This window comes from Mycteria americana, chromosome 8 (genome assembly GCF_035582795.1).
Source record: "Mycteria americana isolate JAX WOST 10 ecotype Jacksonville Zoo and Gardens chromosome 8, USCA_MyAme_1.0, whole genome shotgun sequence".
Lineage (NCBI taxonomy): Eukaryota > Metazoa > Chordata > Aves > Ciconiiformes > Ciconiidae > Mycteria > Mycteria americana.
In genome coordinates this window covers 44,894,979-44,916,231 of record NC_134372.1, presented here as the reverse complement: position 1 = coordinate 44,916,231, position 21,253 = coordinate 44,894,979, and the positions used below count along the sequence as shown (strand labels likewise).

Below are 21,253 nucleotides of genomic sequence, written 5' to 3'. Positions count from 1 at the left end.
TACCTAGATATACACAGTGCCAGAACAGTGTGTCCTCTTGATCGAGCACTATGGAGTAAGAAGAGAAAACCAAAAGCAATGCCTACTTTCAGTGGATACCAGGAGGCTGTGCAAACGTTTACGTGGAAGATTAACTCTTTCAGAGGCATCCAGCACCTCTAAGCCACTTCCCTCAAAATGGTTGGGACTGAGTATTTTCTGCAGGCACTGGGTATTTTTATTGCAGTAAGATACACAAAAGGTTGCGAGAGCTGCCTGTCAGCTCACGCAGTCAGGAAACATCCCCGTAAACTTTTCCTCATAGACAGACAGACTCACCTCTTAAGTCATTAATCCCCTAAAGGACAGACAGCAGGGTGCAGACACCACATATTGCAATTAAAAGTCTCAGATAAGTTTAGGGTGAAAGCCCACACTTCCTCCCTTCCTCACGGAGGAAATCTCTGATGCTTAGCAATGCTTTCAAGAGACTTCAAACCAACCAACCAACCAAAAAAACCCAAAAAAATCCACTTCAGGCAGCCCCCTGCCCCTCAATGCAGCACTCCCCACTGCTGCACCTCAGTGCCGGTGAGGACACCACCTCTCCCAGACCAGGAGCTCCCTTTATCTCCATTGCACAAAGCCAGTCTGCCAGATTTTAGCTTTAAGCTCTACCTGATACATGGCGCATCCATCACGTTGCTCTCGTTCATGCTTAGGCACCCTTTGCTGCCTGACGCTCAAATTCAGCTGGCATCGCTGGAGTTGGGCTGCTGTGCCGCTACCCCTCGGACACGGCCATCCATTACGGTGCACGTGGGTCTGTCACCACGTCCCATTTGCTTCTCCACACCGTATGTTAAACCAGTAGGCTGAGCAGAATCATTTGTCTTCTTGTTTTTAACATCTATCCTTTTTTATTGTTACTATTAGCCTTTTCCTGTCCTTAAGGACACTTGAAAAATGCAGAGGGAGCAATGGCATGGCCCAAAGTCATGGTTTTGGGCCACTGCTGGTGAGCAGGTGCCTTTTTGGGGAAGTTTTTGTGTTTTGTTTTGGGGGTTTTTGGTGGGTTTTTTTGTTTTTTTGTTTGTTTTTTTTGTTTTTTTGGTTTGTTTTTTTTTTTTTTTAAGAATAGTGTTTCCCACTCTAACATCTAAGGCAACACATTTGCAGTCATAGTGGCAACATTTGGTTGGGGTGAAGGGATATAAACAACACTGTTATTGCATGAACATGTAATTCAAATGAGACTATGAAACAGCCAGCTCCCAACATGAACTTTTAACACAATTCTACATGATAAAACATTTTCAAAAATGCTAAATTTTTAAACCTCTTATTCCCTTAATTCATCTATGCCAAGTATACAAAGTGATTACATTGCTGTATATACGTTAAAACACAATAATTGCATCATGTTTGCTCTGTTTTCCCTCATTCGTCTTTCTAATTAAATTAGCCCTTTAGGATTTTGTCCTTCAGGCAGTGAATTGAGTTTGAGAAATTAAAGGCATTAAGATGCTTTCTGGGATATGCAGAAGCCATAACAGTGATTTCTAACCCTTTTTCTAAAAAGGTAGGATTCACCCCCACGGCAGGGGAATAAATCACCCTCGGGCCATTCTCAGATGCACATCTTCTTCTTCTTCTTCATCTTGTTTGCTTTGTTCGCTGCATCCTACCCGCATCAGGGATTTCCACATACACTGGTGGATTGGTGTCAGCGCTTGTGGCTGACACTGCATGCCCACAGGAAACCCAGGACAGGCAACGACACCTACTCTCACAGACTGCTGCTATGGAAATTCCTACGGCTAAAGGGCAATAATCCCCCCCCCTTTATGAAACAAAGTACAGCGTGATATTCTTTCCCCCAAAGAAAGAGAGCAAAGAAGTCGGCACTGCCAGACTTGTGCAGGCTTAGCGTGGGAGCGCTGACGTGCATTGTCCCACTACCAACATCTTCCCCCCATTCCCAGGGATGTGGAAATAAGAGACCTGCTTCTCCCATTAACACCCAAAGCCACTGAGAGCAGGTCAAGCTTGGAGCATCCACCCCTGCCCTCACCGCAACACCCCACGTCGGACCAGGTCACCCCCATCCCAGGGTTTTGTGGGATGAGATGCTACAAAACCAAGTAACACAAGTAAGGCTTCAAAGCAAGTAATTTTATCACAGTTCACAGTCTCTTAAATAGCACTCTTTTAAAGTCAGGTGTTGAAGGAGGTGGAGGAGGAGGTGTGGAAGACAGCGGGTAGGATAACATGCCTGCGAGTGTGACATGCCAACGGAGCTGAGCCTGCTCAAACCCATTTCCTGAGCATCACCGTGCTTCCTTCCTTCCTTCCTTCCTTCCCCCCCTTCACTGTCTGCCATTTATACCAATCCCTGTCATTCTGTTTTCTTTAGATCTTTCATTCTCACACCCCTTGATCTTTGCTTCATCTTTCAGCTCTTATTTTGAAGTGTGAAACATGTCCTTTTATACCACAAGGGGAAAGTCCCAAATCCAGCTGGGCTGGGTGGAACCATGGCCAGAATGTGAAACTCGTGGAAGAAAAATAGTCTAATTAAGAGGTCCCTTCTGCAAGGCTCTGTAGAAAGAGCTACACACTCTGCACCTCCCAGAGGTCTCCTGATTTATCAGACTAGTAGCGAAGGCTGAGCTGGCTCCACTAGGACTTGAGAGCCATCCTTGGACCACTGATCCGCCCTTACTTTTCTCACTCACGGCAGTAGGCAAGATCCAAATTCTTAGCTCACAGGATTAGTTTCCAGCTTGTTCAGTGCTCTTTCCAAAGCTAAAGGCAATAAGATGAGCAGGAATATAAACTTGGATTGTTTAACCTACGTATTCCAGGCATTAAACCTGTGGAGACTGTTTGTATCACCGTAATTACTTTCATATAGGTTGTTAAAGCCAGATTCATTCGCTTACGTTACAATGACCTATACAGCATGCTTAAAACCCATTTATCCTATTAAAGAGATTTAAAACTCGCCTCCTTTCATGAGATGTCAGTGATTCTTGATTTATGATTTGGTCATGCTTTAAAAATAAAAGTAATTACCTCTCTTACTATGGTAAAAGCCCACTGCCTCAAGGTTGCCACAACACATCTATAATTGAACAGCAACAGCTCTAATCTTCAGCTTGGATGACAAAAGCTTGGCTATTGAAATACTGCCCGCGAAGGTGTCTGCATACCAGGGAGCACTACATCAGCTGACAAGTTTCAGTAGGAACGACTGCACCTCAGGCATTTCAGGATCCAACGAGCTGGGTGTTTCCTGGCAGTGGCAATACTTTCCATTTATGTATCTTAACACTTTTAAGAAACAAAAAAAAAACCCCAAACAAAAACAAACGAACAAAAAACACCCCAAACCCCCCCCCCCCCCCCGTTAATTTCCTTGCAAGAGCCAAGATCTTTTGTTTGAATGCTTTTCCTTTGAAGCCTGCATGAATTTTATATCAAAGGACTTTTCTTTGAGCATTCCTAGAAATATAACTCCATGACACGCAATACGCTTGGGTGTTGCATCATTTTGGGAATCCAGCTGGCTTCCAAAACATAGCCATAAAAAGGCTAAACCAGGTAACATTTTTGTCCCAGAATGGATCCCAGAACCAGTCTCTTCAGGAAAAATGAACAAACGCATGTATTTGTCCCAAAATTGCTGTAAATATTACTGGTGCACAGATGGGTGCTGATAGCCAGATGTGGACTCTCTGATACAAGCGAATGAAATGTGACCCATTTAAGTTATATCTGTGCAATGCTGTGCCTGGACTAGTTAATTTACAGCAAAACCAGTGTGTTTTGACATCACCAAGATCTGAGAGTTCCCTGGAAGCATCCTCTTGATACAAAGAATACATAAAAAATTATAACAACTTTTCTTATGTAGCTATAAACAAAAAAACCCCTCATACACGCCAGGGCATGCACTCATAGGAACATGGAAGTTATTCCCTCTCTTCTCAGGATAGAATGGACTCAAACTGGCAAAATCTGGAGATTCTCTAATATTCATGTGTACCTTAACAGTAAGAAGTCATTTTAACAGTCGCATAGTCAAATTTTAAATACTTTAGTTTAGGAATAACTAAGCTTGTGTTCATGCTCATTAAATTAGAAAAAGTGACTATACCCTTTCTCCCCACGCCTGTTTTTGGCCTCTACTAGTAAAAAATGGGCTTTAAGCTTACTGTACGTGTCTGATGCTATACTGATGGCTTTGGCTTGAAAAACAATGATGTTGTGCATAAACATTCCCAAGGGAGCCAGCATAAAATGGCCTGATGCAGGAGGGGCTGCTCAACCTCCTGCACAGCTTGAAAGCAGTTTTAGGATTAATCCCTGTCCCCACATGAGTCCGTAAGCCTCGTGACCCAGAGCACCCCACCCTCCTACACCATCAGTTTTATCCAACCCAAAACTTACCGTCAGAGCTCTCATTTGAACACGCTTTAAACTTTCACAGCCCTTTTCCTTACCTCCAGCCACATGGGCAGTCCCACACATTAACGCTTCTTGAAATGCAGAGATGGTCCGTCGGCAGGTGGCCACCAAAATTTCCCCACCATGGCCAGCCAGCGACATAACCACAAAAATGCGGGATATTTTACCTCTCTTCCCCAGCTTGCAATGCTAGAAGTATACATTAGATATGGTTGTCATCAGGGGCCCTGTAAATAGGGCAAATGGATCCAGAATAAAATAAAGTCGTTTGGTTTTATAACTTTTAACTCACCTTTTGTCTCACCAAAGCTACATATCTTAAAATCAATTGTTCACATGAAGTAAGAACAGATGTCAGGCAGAGTAATAAATGCAGAGTAGGAGAGTGGGAGCCCCAGGACACCAGCCAGGGACTTGCTTGGTAAAAAGCATCTGACAGCATTTACTTCTTGGTCACAACCTGCATTCCAGAGGCCGGATCAGAGGGATCTGTATAAAACTTACTCTTAATCATGATTTCTGCAGCTTATAACCCCTTTTAAACTATACACATGTGTGGTTTTAATATATGCACACACTTGATTAGCGTGGGGTATTAAGTGACATTTTAGAGTGTTATTTATTAGCCATTTTTTAGGGCTACAACCAATTTCTTCAATTTCCCAGATGCTTTTCTTCATGCCATATGCTTTTTGTTAGAAATGTTATCTTTGAAAATAGGCCCAAATCATGGTGGTTAGTTTGGGTTTTTTAATACATCCGTTTCCACTGCTAGAACTAAACATCCTCTCTTCCCACCCCTAAAATAGCTTTGTATTAGATCAGCCTTTATAGTAAGCATAACACCTAGACACCGGTCCTTGAGAGCAACGAGCTAGCATCTGCGCTAACATCCACATGAGTGTGTTGGCCACAGACACCCACGATCTATTCTGCAGTTCTCCCAGCCTCAGCCTGGATTATTTGCAATGCAAGCCATTAGCAAAAGAAATTTACCTCTAATACTACAGCCCATTAAATGACACATAATTCAATAATGTGTTACAACAGAATTATCTTTAAAACACAAAGTAAGATCCCTGTAGGAACAAAACAATAACAATCTTTGATACCACAATTATTTGAGACTTGCTAAAATATCTTTGTAGTTAGGTGAAGAGATGTAAAATGACTATTTAGAACACAAATTTCCTGGGAAATAAAAGTAAAAAAAAAAAAAGAAATCAAATCTTCCATGTAGACGCCTAGTTTAATATGTCTGCAATGTGCAAGATAATATTCCTATTAAGAAAGTGAAGGGGAGGAAAAAAAAGTGTATTTTATAAACACAGCCAAAGAACAAAGCAACAATTACAGATTGTTATGAAGATTGCTACACAAAAGAGCTAACTGGCTGCTAAGAGGAATTTCGGTTGTATACGGTATAATGCGCCTAAGGACAAAATTCCAGCCCACCTAAGCTACACCTAGATTGGGTGCTAAGTGAAAAACAACCACCTCAGTCTGAGATGGAGATAGGCTGACTGGCAGCAAGTTCCCTCACCCCAAAGGTAGCCAAAATTCAGAGGTTGCTGCCCAGCGTGCCCCCGGCTCTGCACCCCACTGTACCCACCCTTCCTTTCAGCTCACAAGGTGCCTTTGAGCCATTTGGGATCGTGTCCCGCCCGAAACAAGGCACCAACTGCCAGCTTGTCCCTTCTCCCTGCAGAAGGTCCCCACCACCTTCCTCCGTGGTGCTCTCCTACTATGGGAACAAGGACAGCCCAGGAAGGGAGGGGCTGTAGCCCTGGTCCCCAAAAAGCACAGAGGGTCAGATGAGACAGAAAAAGAGTCACAACAATCCAGTTACTAAATATTATTTTTTTATTATGCACTTTTGCTGACAAATAAAAAAATTGGGAAATAGATAAAGGAAGAAATGGGCAGAGAGATAGAAATAGTCCCAGATTTTATGAGTGAAAAATATTTTTGATCACACTTTCTCAAAGGAAAGCAGAAGTCTATAATCAGGGGACTGATATAAACCCAAAAGGAGATAAGCCTCAGTAGCAAAAGCAGTAGTCATGACAATGTAGAGGACAGGAGGATTTCCGCACTGGGGCGGAAATTAAAATGGTGGGCCAAGTCTGCTGAGCATCCTCTGCACATTTACAGGAGTCTTGCATTGATGTAAAAGATGCAGGAAGGACATGGAAGAAATACTACAGATGCAAATTAAATTGTGATTTTGTTCTGTTGACTGGAAGAGTGTATCAGGTAGGATTATGAGAGAAGACTACAAGTTGCTCATCAAGGACGGGAAAAAAGTGCATCTACATTTAAAGCCCAGAATGTAACGACTTTTAATTTTTCATCATCGGAAAAAGAAATGCATCTTGTCAAAGCAAGGCACAGGACAGATGGCCAAATGAGGGAACTCAGGGGGATGAGGCTTTCTTTCAAAATATCACAGCCTTTCAAAGCCTGAGGATGTGACGGGCAACGCAAAAAGGGAGTGGGGTAGGAAAAATATAGGCGAGCTGCCCAACCTCTTGGCATTGGTGAGGGTTTTATGGTATAGGACGCAGGGACAACCAGTGGCAGGGAGGGCACCTGATGCTCCTAGAATGAACTTAGGGAAGGGGAGCAACCAAAATATATCAGAAGATGGACACTGGACTCCAGTAAACCCAACCTGAAGACTGACTGATCTTAGAGGAGTAAGCACAAACTCTCGCCAAAGCGGAGGGAGACACAGGAAGGCGTCAGGAGAAATGGGCAAAAACATGAGTTCTTCATAAACCCAGAGCCAAGTAAGGAATTGTAAAAAAAGCCGAAGTGAGATCAGAGTTTACTAATAATTAAAGAAGCACAGGCATATACAGGCAATGCACAGAATGACCAAGACAGTCATATCAAATTAGCAGCTGATATACTTACTATTACTTTTTCTAATACTGTAGGAAGGAGATTGTTTGCTTCCTCGTGAAGGTCTTGATCTGTCTTTGTTCATTTTTTCCCCCAACTAATTTATGTTGTTTAGGCTAGCAAAGAAGATTCATTATAAACATCACAACTATACTTCACAAAACTTGGGGGGGAGGGGGGGGGAGGTCAATTACTTCTCATGTCCAACAGCAACAAACCCCCCTGCAAAAAAACCAAACACATTAGGCTGAAGCTGCAGTGAGAAAGATTTGCATTAGACATTTCTACATCTCTCCAGTGACAGGAATATATACAACTCCTTATAATGTTTAAGAAGCTTGTTGACTCTCAAGGATTTTTGTGTTTTAAAAAACAGGTTAACATCTGTCTGTGTGTTGGTGGTGCCTTCTGAAGCAGACAGGAACTATATAACCTCATGAGTTACCTTACATAGAAGGCAGGATACAGAGACATCAGGAAAACACTGAAATTCCTCAAAAAAAGGCCCCATCTGGGGATAGCTTTCTATTTCTGTTTATTCACCACTTTTCCTGAACATTACTCTTAACACAAAGATTTACTTCTGTTTGCAAGGCAGTGTAAATGCAATTTAACAAAGACAGTACAATAAATAGCAGTGTCTTAAAATAGAGTTTTTCCCAGTTATCTCATCAAGTAAGACAAACGCTGATGGATACCTTAGAGTTTCTTGCTTTCAGCTTCTGATGTTCTCAGCACCCTTGGGACAGACTCAGTACTCAGCATCTTACTAATGAAAAAGTCATAGAACCAGAGAGGAAAGTAGCAGAAGATGCAGAGAAGCACATAAGCCCCTTTCCCAGGGGTGTACAAGCCGTGTGGTCTTTTGGCCAGCAAAGCATGCAGGACAGCACTCAGCACAGGGGACAGATTGGCGCTGCAGTACGCAGGCATGTGCAGGAGGTAGCTCTTCAGCCCCAGGAGGTAGTCCTCACCATAGTCTTGCCTTGTGTCTGCAGAGAGGTTCTCCATCAGCTCCTTTTCTTGCTTATCCCACAGGTCGGACGTGCCTTGTATACCTGCAGTAGCAACATCAAAGGATAGCAAGTGGGTTTGGGGCTGAATTAAAAAAATTCATCTATAATTAATAGTCAATAAGTTGTTCTCCACCACCACCCTGATTCACAGTTGTTCTAAACTGGGTCGGTGAAGAACAGACAAAACAGCTGGTTAGCTGCGAGTGCTTTTATCTGGAAGAGAAGGGAAAGCACGAAGCACAGACTACACGAAAAGCATGGGGTTCATGCACCATTTGGTTACCAGCTTTACCTAAAAAGGCTCTCTCACAGCCAAGTCAGCATTCCCCCCCCCCCCCCCGCTATTCTGTCCTTATTCATTTTGTGGGTGTTTCTAATCAGTATTTATTAACAGATATGAGTGACTGAGCAAAAACAGGCAAACTAAGATGAACAGGATTCACTTGGGTTGACCAAGTGCTAAGCTCCTCTTTCACGAGTGACATTGGTATTTCAGTAACTAGTTTCACGAAGGATAAGGCTTGTATTAGGGCAGATTTAAACAAACAAACAAACAAACAAGAAAATCTATTTTTCCCCCATCTACATCATGTAAGAATGAAAGCAGTGGCTTTTCCAATGCACTTACTGCCCAACTATCATGAATTAAGCATTGCGAATGAAGAAAAATCTTTAAATAAATATTTAAATCTCAAATACCGGGACTTGTTTTAATGCATGAAGCTTTCACCCAGAAGTCTGACAACAGCTAAGTGGAGCCCTGAAGGTAAAGCCTCGGGCAGGTACCGCTGACCACGTGGGCGCTGTCAGAGCCCAGTGCCTCGCAGGGCCTCTCGCCAGGAGGAGAGGCATTCGAAGGCGTGGGGTTTTATGAAAAAGACCATTTTGCTTTTCATCAACATAAAAATTGTCTCCACGAAGTCAGTAGGACTTTCTGAGCAGGCAGCAGTAGGACTTGGTGCTGTCCTCAGGTAGCTGCCAGGCAGATCCACAGAGTGGGGACCTGTGTGGCACCCACCGTGCTCCTGGGTGGGCACGGGGTGCAGCAGGAGAAGAGTCTGTAACCCAGCCAGGCTGTGCAGAAAGTGCTCAGAGCAGCAGAGGGAGGATTTGGAACAGAAAGCAGCGGGAGCACAGCAGAGGGAAGGAGTGGAGAGGAATATAGAGTAATATTACTATAATTATAGAGTAATTATAGTATATAATAGTATAATAGGGTATAATAGTATAATAGGGTAGTATACAATTATAGAGTAACATTACTATATAGAGTAATATTGACAGCAAGTAAGCAGATGACAGGTATTGCTGCAGATACTTTGATGCAAGACTGAGCAGCTCAATAAAGAGAGCCCTGATATTGAGAAAGGTAGGACTGACAGGGAGTCCTGAAGCTCTCATGTAGGACAAGCAAGCCGTAACAAATCAACCACACAGTGATGCTCTTTTTTTTTTTTTTTAACTTCAGCAAAGCTAGAGCAGAGGGAAAGCACCAATTGCCTGAACACTGCCCTGTCTCAAAGCAAAGAGAGCTCTCCTCTCTGCCCAGGAGAAAGGCAGAGGCAGGCAGTGTGCAAAACTGGAGGGAACAGCTCTCGCAAAAAACGCGGATCTTAACTTCCATAACCAAGATGAAGAACGGGAAGGAAGTCCAGCTGCTGGGAATCACTCAGGGCTCTGTTTGGACTACAGGGAAAGAGGCAAGGCAGAAAGATAACTACCCAAAATGCCAAATACCAACCTGTTCGGAAGCCTGACGGATGAACTGCAGCAACTTTAATTCCCCATTTGGAAAGCTCTTGCCTCATTACTCCAGAAAACATGGACAGAGCTGCTTTTGATGCACCATATGCAGCATACCTCGGTAGTGGAATGCCTCCTGCAGGAGCAATATAAACATGATAAAGCTCGACGGCGGCTCATTCCAGCCTTTATTTTCGTGATTTAGAAGGAAGATTATAGCGCAACCAAAATTATGCGGCTCTCACTGAGGTTAAAGACAAGTCAGTGAGGGAATCATTTCTTTCTAGAAGTTAAAAAAAGTGAAAGTTGTAAATTAGCAGTTGCTTATAGCAGTTATGCTCAGTAACACCTGATAAAACACCTTGTATGGCAGAAAAAAATAAACTGTATTGCATTGAAGGGTAAAAACTGATGAAAATTATGATTGTTGGTTTCAGAAATACAGATAATGTTTTAGTTCATATAAATAGCAAAGTAATAGTTGAACACTGCTGTTCCTGTCACTGCAACACAAGTTTCAAGCTCCTACTATAAACCACAGTTACAACAGGGCAAGTAATCTCAATTCTAGCTTTATAAAGCCAACTTATCTTCCAGTTCTTTCCAGCTAGTTTCAGAAAGACCAGAGACAACAGTGCAAGAGTGGGGAAAACCTCTGTGGACAAAGCAAAGCGGGAATCACACCCCCCGGGTGACAGGACTCCGAGACCCATCATAGAAGAAGATCCTGTAGTTATATCCCATCTTCTCCAATCCCAGCAGCATTTGTTCAGATGGAAAAGATAGAAAACAGCCAGTATTTTAGGGTGAATTTAAAATAAATCCATATGTTTACAAAACAAAAGCTTCTAGAAAAGAATATCTTACAAATACAGAGGTTTCCTCTGTTCCAAAAACTGGCAGACCGTCACTTCTTCAGCTTTAGAAAAATCCAAAGACACTTTGATTTGAGCGTCTTCTTCCCCTTCTTCAGGCCCCCCACTTTCTCCACAAGGCTGGTGTTATCACCGCACAGAGTATCACTGCCCGATTTAGGGGTCACCGCAGCCACCACGGGCTGTGTTGGCACAGCAGGGAGGAGGGAGCAGAATGGGCAACCCTTCTCCCTGAGGCACGTCACTCCTTCTCCTGCCCACATGGGCCGTTGGGCACATCCTCTGGTACGGCATCTGTTTCAAGCATTACACATTTGTCTCAATGTATTTGAATCTTTTAAAAGAAAATACTTCGATACAGGGGAATTTTCAGGTAAGCCACTGGTGCAATTTGTTGGGTTTTGTACTGCAATAACTAAGGTATCATGGGAGCTTCTTACACAGTCATTCCTTTGGAGAAGTCAGGCCAATTAAGTGTTAATTATTCTTCTGTATGCATCTGAATAAGTTTGAGTTTCAATTGGTTTGAGCCAATTGAATCACATACTTTTTCCTTCTGAGGTCAGGCTAACCTCGAGTCCAGTTAAATTAGCTCTACACAGACAGGAATACATTTGGCACAATGAGACCTCTCTAACTTTTCTGCTAATGTTTTACCAAAGGATCCTCAGACGCTGCGTTAAGAGGAAGCTATTTGCCCAAACCAGCCCGTACGCAAGAACATCTGTGTAAACAGCTATAGTTTAAGCAGGGTCATTATCAACTCCTGTGAGGGCAAATTATTCAGCACAGGTAAGGTCTCCATTTATCCCTGAAATGCAGCTTGGGGATTCATGCCAAGAATTAAGGCATCTGTCCCAAAACACCATAAGTGCAAGCTTCACTTGGGTGCTCAGAGAAAACAGAGGTCTGTCCTCTGTCTCTGTGCTTGCAAGGGCTGGTGGGCAAAGCAGCACCAGAAAGGTCCTTCTGGTAATTCAGTCCTGATTTCTTAAGTGTCAGCAACGAACCATAAATGCAGGCGTGCAGATACAAAATATACTGGGGATTATAAAAAGAAAACAGAGGACGACAGTGTCAGAGCTAGGCTGAGGCCACATCCTCAACGTAAGCCATGAACACAAGGTAATACCTTCACAAGCCACCCCAGCAATACAGCAGGATTCAGGTGGACACCAACTGTGCAGAAGTAAGGGTCCAAGCAGACAGGGCAAAGGAAAATTTGGGAAGCAGATGATACGGTAAATCCTTAAGAGGTCTTAAACCAAAATACTTTCCAGCATCATGACATCCTGCTTCTAGCAAGTCTCATTTTCAAAGGAGCATTCTTGCTCCTCAGCTGTTGGCTACCAGATACTGTATTACTTCAGTTCCTACATCTTAGCATCTCAGCTGTCCTCCTAGAATAGAAGGTCATGTTATAAAGGCATACAGAGAGAGAGAGTAAGCACAGGATCCAATTTATGGGACAAAACTGGAAAGCATATTATATGCTGCTAATTTTAAAAAAGTTATTTTATTCATTAAAAAAATACCACTTTGCTAATAAGCTACGGTAAAGTATTTTTAAGAAGATATACAAAATATTTTTAAAGAAATATAAACACACACTCTCTTCAGGTCCCAGGTTATCAGCAGACCATGCTCTAGGACTGTGCACTCTGGAAAGAACTGTAGGATGCAAAAAATAAAACTGGCTTCTGCTTTTGAAGAATTGAATGCTTCTCTTCAGCAGTCGTTTTATCACTGTGCTTTCTCACTCTAACTATAGTACTTGAGCCCTACGAGGGTGGAGAGGTGGAGCTGCCCAAATGAAATACCTAACATTTATTATAGACCGTTATAAATGGCAAATGTCATCAACTTACCCAAAAGATATTTATGCTCCAATTTGAAAAAGGTTGAAACTTTAGGTGTAACCAGCCCAAATGGAAGAGCCTGTCTCTGCAAAAGGCAGAGAGCTTTTGGGCATCTCCACAGTGTGATTCAATGACACACAAACTGAGGTGGTCACAGACTTGCTGGAACATGTTATAGAAACTACTGATTTACCACCCATCTCTCTGGAAGCTCACAAAGCTATCATTCATAGCACCTATAACACAAGATCTGAATTTTACTGTCTTTCACATAACAGTGTATTTTTAGCCATATTAAACTCTTCTTTAAGGGCTGTTTTCTGGAAATAGTCTCCCAAACAAAAGAAAAACCTGCACTTACTACCTAGATATTAATTCCCCTAGGTGTACTGACAACCAAGACCAAACGACACCTTCCTCAGCATCTTTGCCAAGGAAGTTAGTTGTTTTTTTCTGTTGCACCAGAAATGTATTTAGTGCTTCAGTTCAGCTCACCTGCCATGCTGGACACGTTAACCAGCCTCCCCTGGGATTTCCGAAGTAACGGTAAGAAGGTCTTGGACACCTCTACAGCCCCAAAGAAATTCACCTCCATGCACTGCCTGTATGTGCTCATGGGGAGCAGCTCGCCGTCGGCGGGGAAGCCCAGGATGCCCGCATTGTTCACGACTCCCCAGAGTCCTGGGAAGAGAAGAAAGCACAGGGCTGCTATACAGCAGGAAATCAACTCCATCAAGATTAAACTGATGAGCTGGATGGTGCCTCCAGATCAAAGCAGAGATGATCTGCAGCTACAGATACACAGCACCCACTCCATAAACAGTCATCACCATTTTTCTTATGTCCCAGAAAGCAGGAGTCATCAATATAAATACCCTGACTGCCCACAGACTGTGGCGTGGAAGTGACCTACACACACAAGCCATGATGCAGCCAACAGGTAAGAGATGCACCTCGTAAGCAGCTACATTAGTACTCCCGTTATAATGGAAAAAAAACTGTACCTGTATTTTGCACCTTCTCGGAGACTTTTCGATAGGCTTCCTTGACTTGGGTGGCATTGGTTATATCCAGCTGCAGGAGAGAGAGTCTCTGAGAACAGGTCCGTCTCAGTTCCTCAGCTCCACGTCCATCCTTATTCAAAACCCCAGCAAACACAACAAAACCTAAGTTATCCAGGTATTTAGCCAGTGCATGTCCAATCCCAGTGTCGCTTCCTGAAAGCATCAAAAAGACAGTTGAAAAGTGGGTCTGTCCTAAAACATCACTTAAAAAAAAGGCACGCATTGGAAATACAAGCAAATGTAACCAAAAATATGATGAAATAAAGTCACTGAAATACATATGACAGTAGGAAGAAAGGTTCGGATCTGAAGGTTTGAGGAGCTGGACCTTTGGATGTTCCACAAAGATTGATAGACCATGTCCTCTTGGCTCAGAGCTGATGGCATCAGCTCATGCTCTACCATTGATGGATTCCAAGACTTACTTCATACATACAGAAGAAATAAAACCCCAGATTGGGTTTATACAAATATTCAGACTGAAACCTGATAACAAAAGTATTTGGGGGGGGGGGGGGGTGGGGTGTCAAGAAAAACCACACAAATATTTTAATCCGAAATCTCACATGGACAAAGCAGTTATAGGGCATTGGAATTAAAATTGTTGGGTTCTATTTCTTAATTCAAAGAAGTAGCATTATTTTATTCAAACATCTACCATCCAGATCCTTCTGATAAACACTTTTTTGTCACAGGCTGCAACCAAGCCAAAGCTAAGCAACTGTTTCTTTACCTGCAAAGGAGTTCAATGCTTTCAAACCCTAAGAAAGCTTCAGAATGGCATTTTTAAGCTAGTGCTGTTTGGCTTAGCCATTTAATTCATGCAAACTTGCATCAGAATTTCTCTTATCCTCTCTATCTTCTTCCAAATTCATTCCCAAACTTTGTCCATATGAAGCAATGAAGTACCAAACGCAGGAAGCACTACTAGAGCAAACATGCAACAATGATCTTTGCGATCACAATTGTGCAATTCCTCCCACCAGGTAACAATGACGAATATTTAACAAATAATCTGATTGATTCACAAGTCTCTCCCTTTGGAACAGTATTTTGCTGCCACTATCTTAAGATAGTTTTAAGTGTTTTCTCTCCTGGTGTCTTTTTTTAATTCCAGTTTCTATTCTTCCCATTTACAGAGAAACTTCTTAGTGAGGGAGGAAACATCTCACCCATATACCCACCAAGACTCTCAATAAAAGCGACACAGGGCTCTGCTAGAGGCAGAGAAGGAGTTTATAGGGACTGTGCTGCAGGAGTTTTGCAAAGGACAATATCAGGAGGAAAATTAGTTTAAGAAATTAATGCAGTGTTTACACTGTAAAGCAGAGATACATCAGCACGTCTCACAATACTGCACCGCACCCTCCGCTGTAACTGTGGCAAAGCAAGCTCCTGGATGCTGATGTGCACAGAGATCCATGGAGCTATCCCAGGGCTTGGCAATCTTCTGCAATAGCCATTTATTACATAAATGCTCAGCTTCCAAACTCACCTGCATGGCTGGAAACCCGAATGCGGGACAAAGGGCTGGGAGGAGTCCTGCCAGTTTGTTTTTTTTTTTTTACTATTTCCTCTTTTGTGAAAGAGCTGCAATACTCCCTACTTAACCCTACCAGAAACTTAGACGGGTTGATCTGTGATTTCAGCACACCGAGGCAGATATTATCATAGCTATTCACAGGCCTGCTCCTGCACTCAAAACCCATAGTCAATAGAATCTGACTGCCAAAGAGACTCATCTTAATCATGGTAGATCTTCATTTCTGGGTTCTGTCTTTTAACTGGGGCTTCAGTCCTGAAAGGTGAAAAAAATTAATTCCAGGTGACTTGAAAGAAACACGTACTAACTGCCTGGATCAATCAGTGCAAGATGTTGAAAAGAATTACTCGTGCTCTACTTAATTCTTTCAAAAAGAATGCTTTTTGGCATTTTTGAAGTCTGCAGTTTGAAGATGCAGCAGAGCACCACATATATCACACTTAGCTTCTTGCAGCCCTGACCCGAAAGAGAAGAGAACAAACCTGCATTCTTGGAATTCCCTACAGAGACATGAAGAGGCCTGCAAATATCCCAAAGACATGACAGATTTCTGGGTTTGGGGGTGGGGTGTCTTTCCTCCTTTTTGTGAAAAACCCTATTTCTGGATCAAATCCTTCCCGTTTCATCCTTCCCAGCAAGTACACAGCCAGAGAGCTACATATTACTTAAGTTTTACAACACAGCTTTAACTTGGGAAGGGGCAGAGTGCTCAACAACTAGGGGTGGGTGTAGCAACCCCGAGAAGGAAATAAAAAGCAGTGTTTATCTGTGCCTGCCACTGGGTTTGTCCCCAGCTTTTATCAAAAAAAGTCTGATTTGAGTTTCAGACCTGTTATTGAAGTCCAGAGAAACTTTATCCTTCAACTCATAAAATTCAAACAGTAGTTAGGTCTCTATAGCGAAGAACTAGAGAATTCCCCCCACCTTGCTTCTATGTCAAAAAATAACCATTTGTGAATGATTAGAAGATTTATTACAAGAAAGGCAGTCAGTACTGACTGTAACTGAATCATTACTGAGAATTTATCATCGACTCACACTGAGCATCAGAAATGCCAAGAATGAAAAGACCACGTTAACTGGAGAAATTCATCCCACTGCACACAGAATAACCGAGGCAAGAATTTCACAATTCCTGATACTTCAGATCTTCATGGTAATTTAATTTTTAGGGAAGCTGGCTATTTCGTCTACCAAACTACACTAAAGTGTTCGCATGCCCAGGAGCTTCTGTTTAAGGACACTGAAGCACTCACTCCCAGCAAGAGGATCAATAGAAATGTTTCACCAGTGACTTTAAGACTGCTCACATGCCCGCAGTTATTCATGTGAAAAAGCATTTTGACAACTGGGCACAGTTTTCCCTTATTGTGGTACTCTGATGAACTGCCGGCTTAAATAAATAATGCACAGCAGCACCCATACAAGGGACATCCAAAGAGGACCAGAACAATATTTGACAAAACCCAGGGAGAGAAGCACAGAGATTACTCCATCCTCTGGCCAATGAAGTGCCACTTTCCCATTAACTGCCTGCTTCAGGTCTTGTCTAAACCACAGAAAATGACACCAAAATTGATTTAAAGGCACCTTGCACCTGCACACAGACACACATCCTACAGTTGGTCAAGGGAGGAGTACTACAATCAGAGGAATTTAACCAAGAAATGTGTTGAGTAAAACTTTCATTTCAGTTGATGGAGGGTTTGATTGATTGCATATCAGTCTGGACTCAAATAAAGACCAAGAAGAGCCTCCTCAGATGCATCAGCTGTCAGAGGTGTCCGAACTTGCATTTCTTCAGGACAGTTGCAGCACAGGTACAAAGAAAGCACATTCACTCACTGGAATACACCCAAATGCTCTTTGCTCCTCTATACTACTGTAATTCAAATTCCCTAGAGCAGGTAAACTCTGAGAGAGTGCTCTTTCCTGAAGAACTGCAGTCTTACAAAAGTAAGAAGATGCCCAAGTGCAAGCACAACCCCTGTGTCTGCAGGGGTGGAAAAGGAGTGCTCCCTATTCCCCCTGCCTGATACTCATCTTCATCTGATACACCTGCAGAGAGAAACCCAGCTGGCAGATAAACCGCAAGGGGAGAACTTGCTGCTCTTCTTGTCCTCTTTTAACTTTTGTATTTAATCCCATATTAATGCTTGCTAGGCAAATCTAAATTATTTCCAGGTGTCCCTATAAAACAAAATGAAATTCTGCAAGAAATAGCTATATAAACCAAAGCAACTTAATTCAGCTTTCCAAAGGGGAAAAATAGAAAATAAAACAAAGAAGAGCAAGTTAACAGTGCAAGAAGCAGTTGGCAGGTACTCTGGTTTAAAGGTTTGATTAACACAAATAAACAACATTTAAAGTTTTAGAAGGAACAGGAGAAAAGCCGTAAAACTACAAAAATGCCATCCCTGCAAACTAAAAGTGGGGTTTGAGTAGATCAGTGTTCATAGAGACTGAATTCATTAGCTCTGAACTTTCACTGCCAGTGAAGGAAATTACTCACTCCCGAATGATTTTGTACATTGTTTCAAAGAGATGGCACCACACCAGTGTCTTGAAATGTATGCATGATATACACAGTGTGCACTGTGTAAATGCGCACACCAGAAGACAACCGTACATCCATAACCAGGGCAATAAATTCAAGTAAACAAAAGTAATGAATGTAGTGTTCTGAGGGCTTCCAGAAATTAGTGTATCTCCTAAAAGATTAGACCATCGTAAGTATTCTTATGCTTTTGCACCAGTTAATTTCACAAGTATGTCTAAAAAGCTACTTGTAAAGATTAAATGAGACACTAAAAAATAATAGCATCTATTAAGATGCTTTTCTACTTAATTTCAGAACACTTATTTACCTGGAAAACACATCTCTGGCAAAGCAAGTAAAATGAGAAAAAAAAAATAAAAGGAAACCTTACAAGCATGCATTTCATAGATACCTAACCCCCGGGCATAAAGTTTTCCAGCTCACTTGTGAGAAAAGCCAGTTTTTGCTTCCCAGCGCACCTTACCTGTGATGAGCACAGCTTTTTCGCCCACGGGCAGCAGCACCCTGCCACCCAGGCACACAGAGGAGATAAGACTCACGGCACAAAACACCACCAGCCCTTCGCCAGCACCCAGCATGGCCACGCACAGCAGCCCCAGCAAGGCGGGCAGGAGGCTCCAGACCAGCACATTTGTTTTCTCTGCTGGGCTCCTCTTGGCTGTGCAGAGCACAGTCACCCCAAAAAGTGTGGTGACACCCACGCAGAGCCATCCAAGGGGGCTGCCAGCAAGAGCATCCATCAGCAGGGGTGAGAAGCAGACACACACACACACACCCCACCACTGGCTGGGTAAAAGCAGGTATTGCTAAATGCAGCACGTGTTATATAGGAGCAGGGGGTGGGGCAGAGAAAGAGGGCTCTGTTTAAAGGTTTGACATAATCTCACTTACCCTTGGCATCAGCAAGAAGCAGAAGCCTTCCTTTTCTTACCTTTTATTCCTTCTGCCTGACAGCTCCACCTTCTGAACAATATGCTGGCTGGATAATGATTGACAGCACTGGGAATGGACATGATGCAGCAAGCACTGGCTTCAGGAAAAAATTAACTGCTATACGTTTTATATGTTTAAAGTACATTTTCCTAGACAGTGAAAAAAGAACAATTTCCTTTATAGGAAATAGTTGGAATTTGCTGCCTAAGAACTTAAGCGTGTACTTTCAGTGGAACTCATTTTTGATGGGCAGTGACAAAAATGAGTCAGGACAGGGTTATTTACTCTCTGTAGTGCAAACTGTGTGGTTAGCGTTGGGCTTTATCACACATGGGCCATCCTCCTCTTTCAACAAAAAGCCCAAAATGACCTTCCCTGCTTTAGTGCACACCTTTGGCTATTTACCTACTCCACACTCAGCGAATACCTACTAGAGTTAATTGCCATTCAAGGGGGTCTGGGAGGCTGGGAAGGGGTGATTGCTGGTTTGCCATTAAGGGCACTTCATTAAGTGAACACATGTAACACACCTGAGATTGAGTCTTCAGTTGACCTCCAGTGACAACATTCACCTTAGTTTTGACAGGAATCACTGGTTCAATACCCACAGCAAGTTGGGGGGGGGGGGAAATGTAATCAATTAAATATATTTGAGAGATTTAACACCTACTGTGGTGTACTTTGAAAGTTATTTAAACAGTAAGAAAACTTTAAAATCCATCCAGCTAAAAGGATTGAAATACAACTTAGGCGTATTTAACGCTGTTTAAAAATCTCTGCTAATTGGTTTGAGAGACAAGCCTAAGTTATCACACAACCAGCTAACATGATGTAGCTGGTTTTCTGAAAGAAAATGTGGTGCTGACCTATTTTATTTTAGACAGACACCAGAAGACTGAAGTGCAGGGTACAAACCTAACATGAGACACAACCACATTTCCATTCCATTATTCCTTTGGGGGTTTATGGGACTACAAATCTGTTGAATATAAATTTTTACAGCCAGTGAAAATATTTACATACTTCTATAAGTAGTTTACATTAGAGATGAGGTCACTTTCTTAAAGGAACATTACCCTCGAGGTCTGCTTGTCATCCATTACTATTGCAAACTCTCATTCATCCATCCTCCCACTAGTGCACCAAGTGTAAGCTATTTTCACTTCTCTTTGCCATTTGCTGCTTCTGCTTTTAGCACACCAGTCTCGAGGTCAATTATACCTTGCCCTCCATTAAAGCGTCTTCTTAAAGATTTCCTTGGGTAATTTTGCTTTCTCTCCCTAATTGGTCTTTATCGCATGATTTAGATGGTCACAAATGTGCTGGCATTTAAAGCATCCGCTCTCACACTTGAGAATACAGTGAGTTTTTGCACAGTGGGATGAGGGGCAGAAATGACCACCTCCAGCCTGATGTCCACCCTGGCTCCCCTCAGCATGTGGGGAGGGGACAGAGATGAGCGAGGGGCCAAGCCGTGGTGGCCACCATGCCTGGTCCCTGCAGAGCAATCTCCATTTGAGTCTTCCCCTCCGCTCCATGCTCCCCTGCCACGTCCCCCACTGAAATGCATATGTGCATGTGCACATCCTCCCCCTCACACACTGAATCGGAGAGTGCGGGGATATATATGGACTGCTGGGGATGCCATATGCATGCATTGTACACATGCTTGCTGCTGTGCGCTGACACAACACCCGTCTGCAGCCACAACACTGCAGAATGGCTGTGGGAAGGGCTGGTGGGGACTGATCTCTGTCTAAATTAATGTTGAATTTATATTTCTAATGTAAAATATAACCACTGAAGGCTTCTTTTAATGAGAAGCTGACCATGTATAAAATTATATGTAAGTTCATAGATCATACACACCGTGACACAGGTTGCTATCAGAAAGGAGGGTATGATCTAAAACTGGCTGAGAAATGTTAACTTAGAGTACCCACCTCATGAAGCCTCTGCGCTTTCTCCGACACCAGCAGAGACAGATTGCTGCTTGAGGATTTTTCAGCACAATTTTGCAACGAGCTAAGTTTTATTGTCTTATGCCCACTATCCATCTTAAGGAAGCATCTACTCTCCTCTCTGCCACGTTGGTATGTCTCCAGTTCTCACAGCTGTACGTTAACACAAGATTGCAGTTGAGTTTGCACTGTTTCCTATTTCTCTATGCCATGCCTACTCATGCTATGAATATACAACCTTATCTCACCTCCTTCTTGATAGTTTTCCTGGAAAAGATGTGGCTCCTCCAAATTATCAGGCTGTTGCATCAACATGACATCTGTGTTACAAGGAGGATTG

The 21,253-nt window shown here is 42.7% G+C and overlaps 1 protein-coding gene across 1 annotated transcript in view; it reads right to left on the bottom strand.

The window, feature by feature from the left end:
* HSD17B2 (hydroxysteroid 17-beta dehydrogenase 2) overlaps positions 1–19,054 on the bottom strand; it is a 46,295-nt gene extending 27,241 nt beyond the window's left edge. The window contains exons 1-5 of the mRNA XM_075511042.1: positions 18,951–19,054; positions 13,857–14,069; positions 13,348–13,533; positions 10,117–10,254; positions 8,334–8,417 (exon numbers count right to left, since the gene is read on the bottom strand). Coding sequence (XP_075367157.1) covers positions 8,334–8,417; positions 10,117–10,254; positions 13,348–13,533; positions 13,857–14,069; positions 18,951–19,032 — 703 coding nt within the window. The 5' untranslated portion in view covers positions 19,033–19,054. The remainder of the gene's footprint in view (positions 1–8,333; positions 8,418–10,116; positions 10,255–13,347; positions 13,534–13,856; positions 14,070–18,950) is intronic.
* Between the last annotated feature and the right edge of the window lie 2,199 nt (positions 19,055–21,253).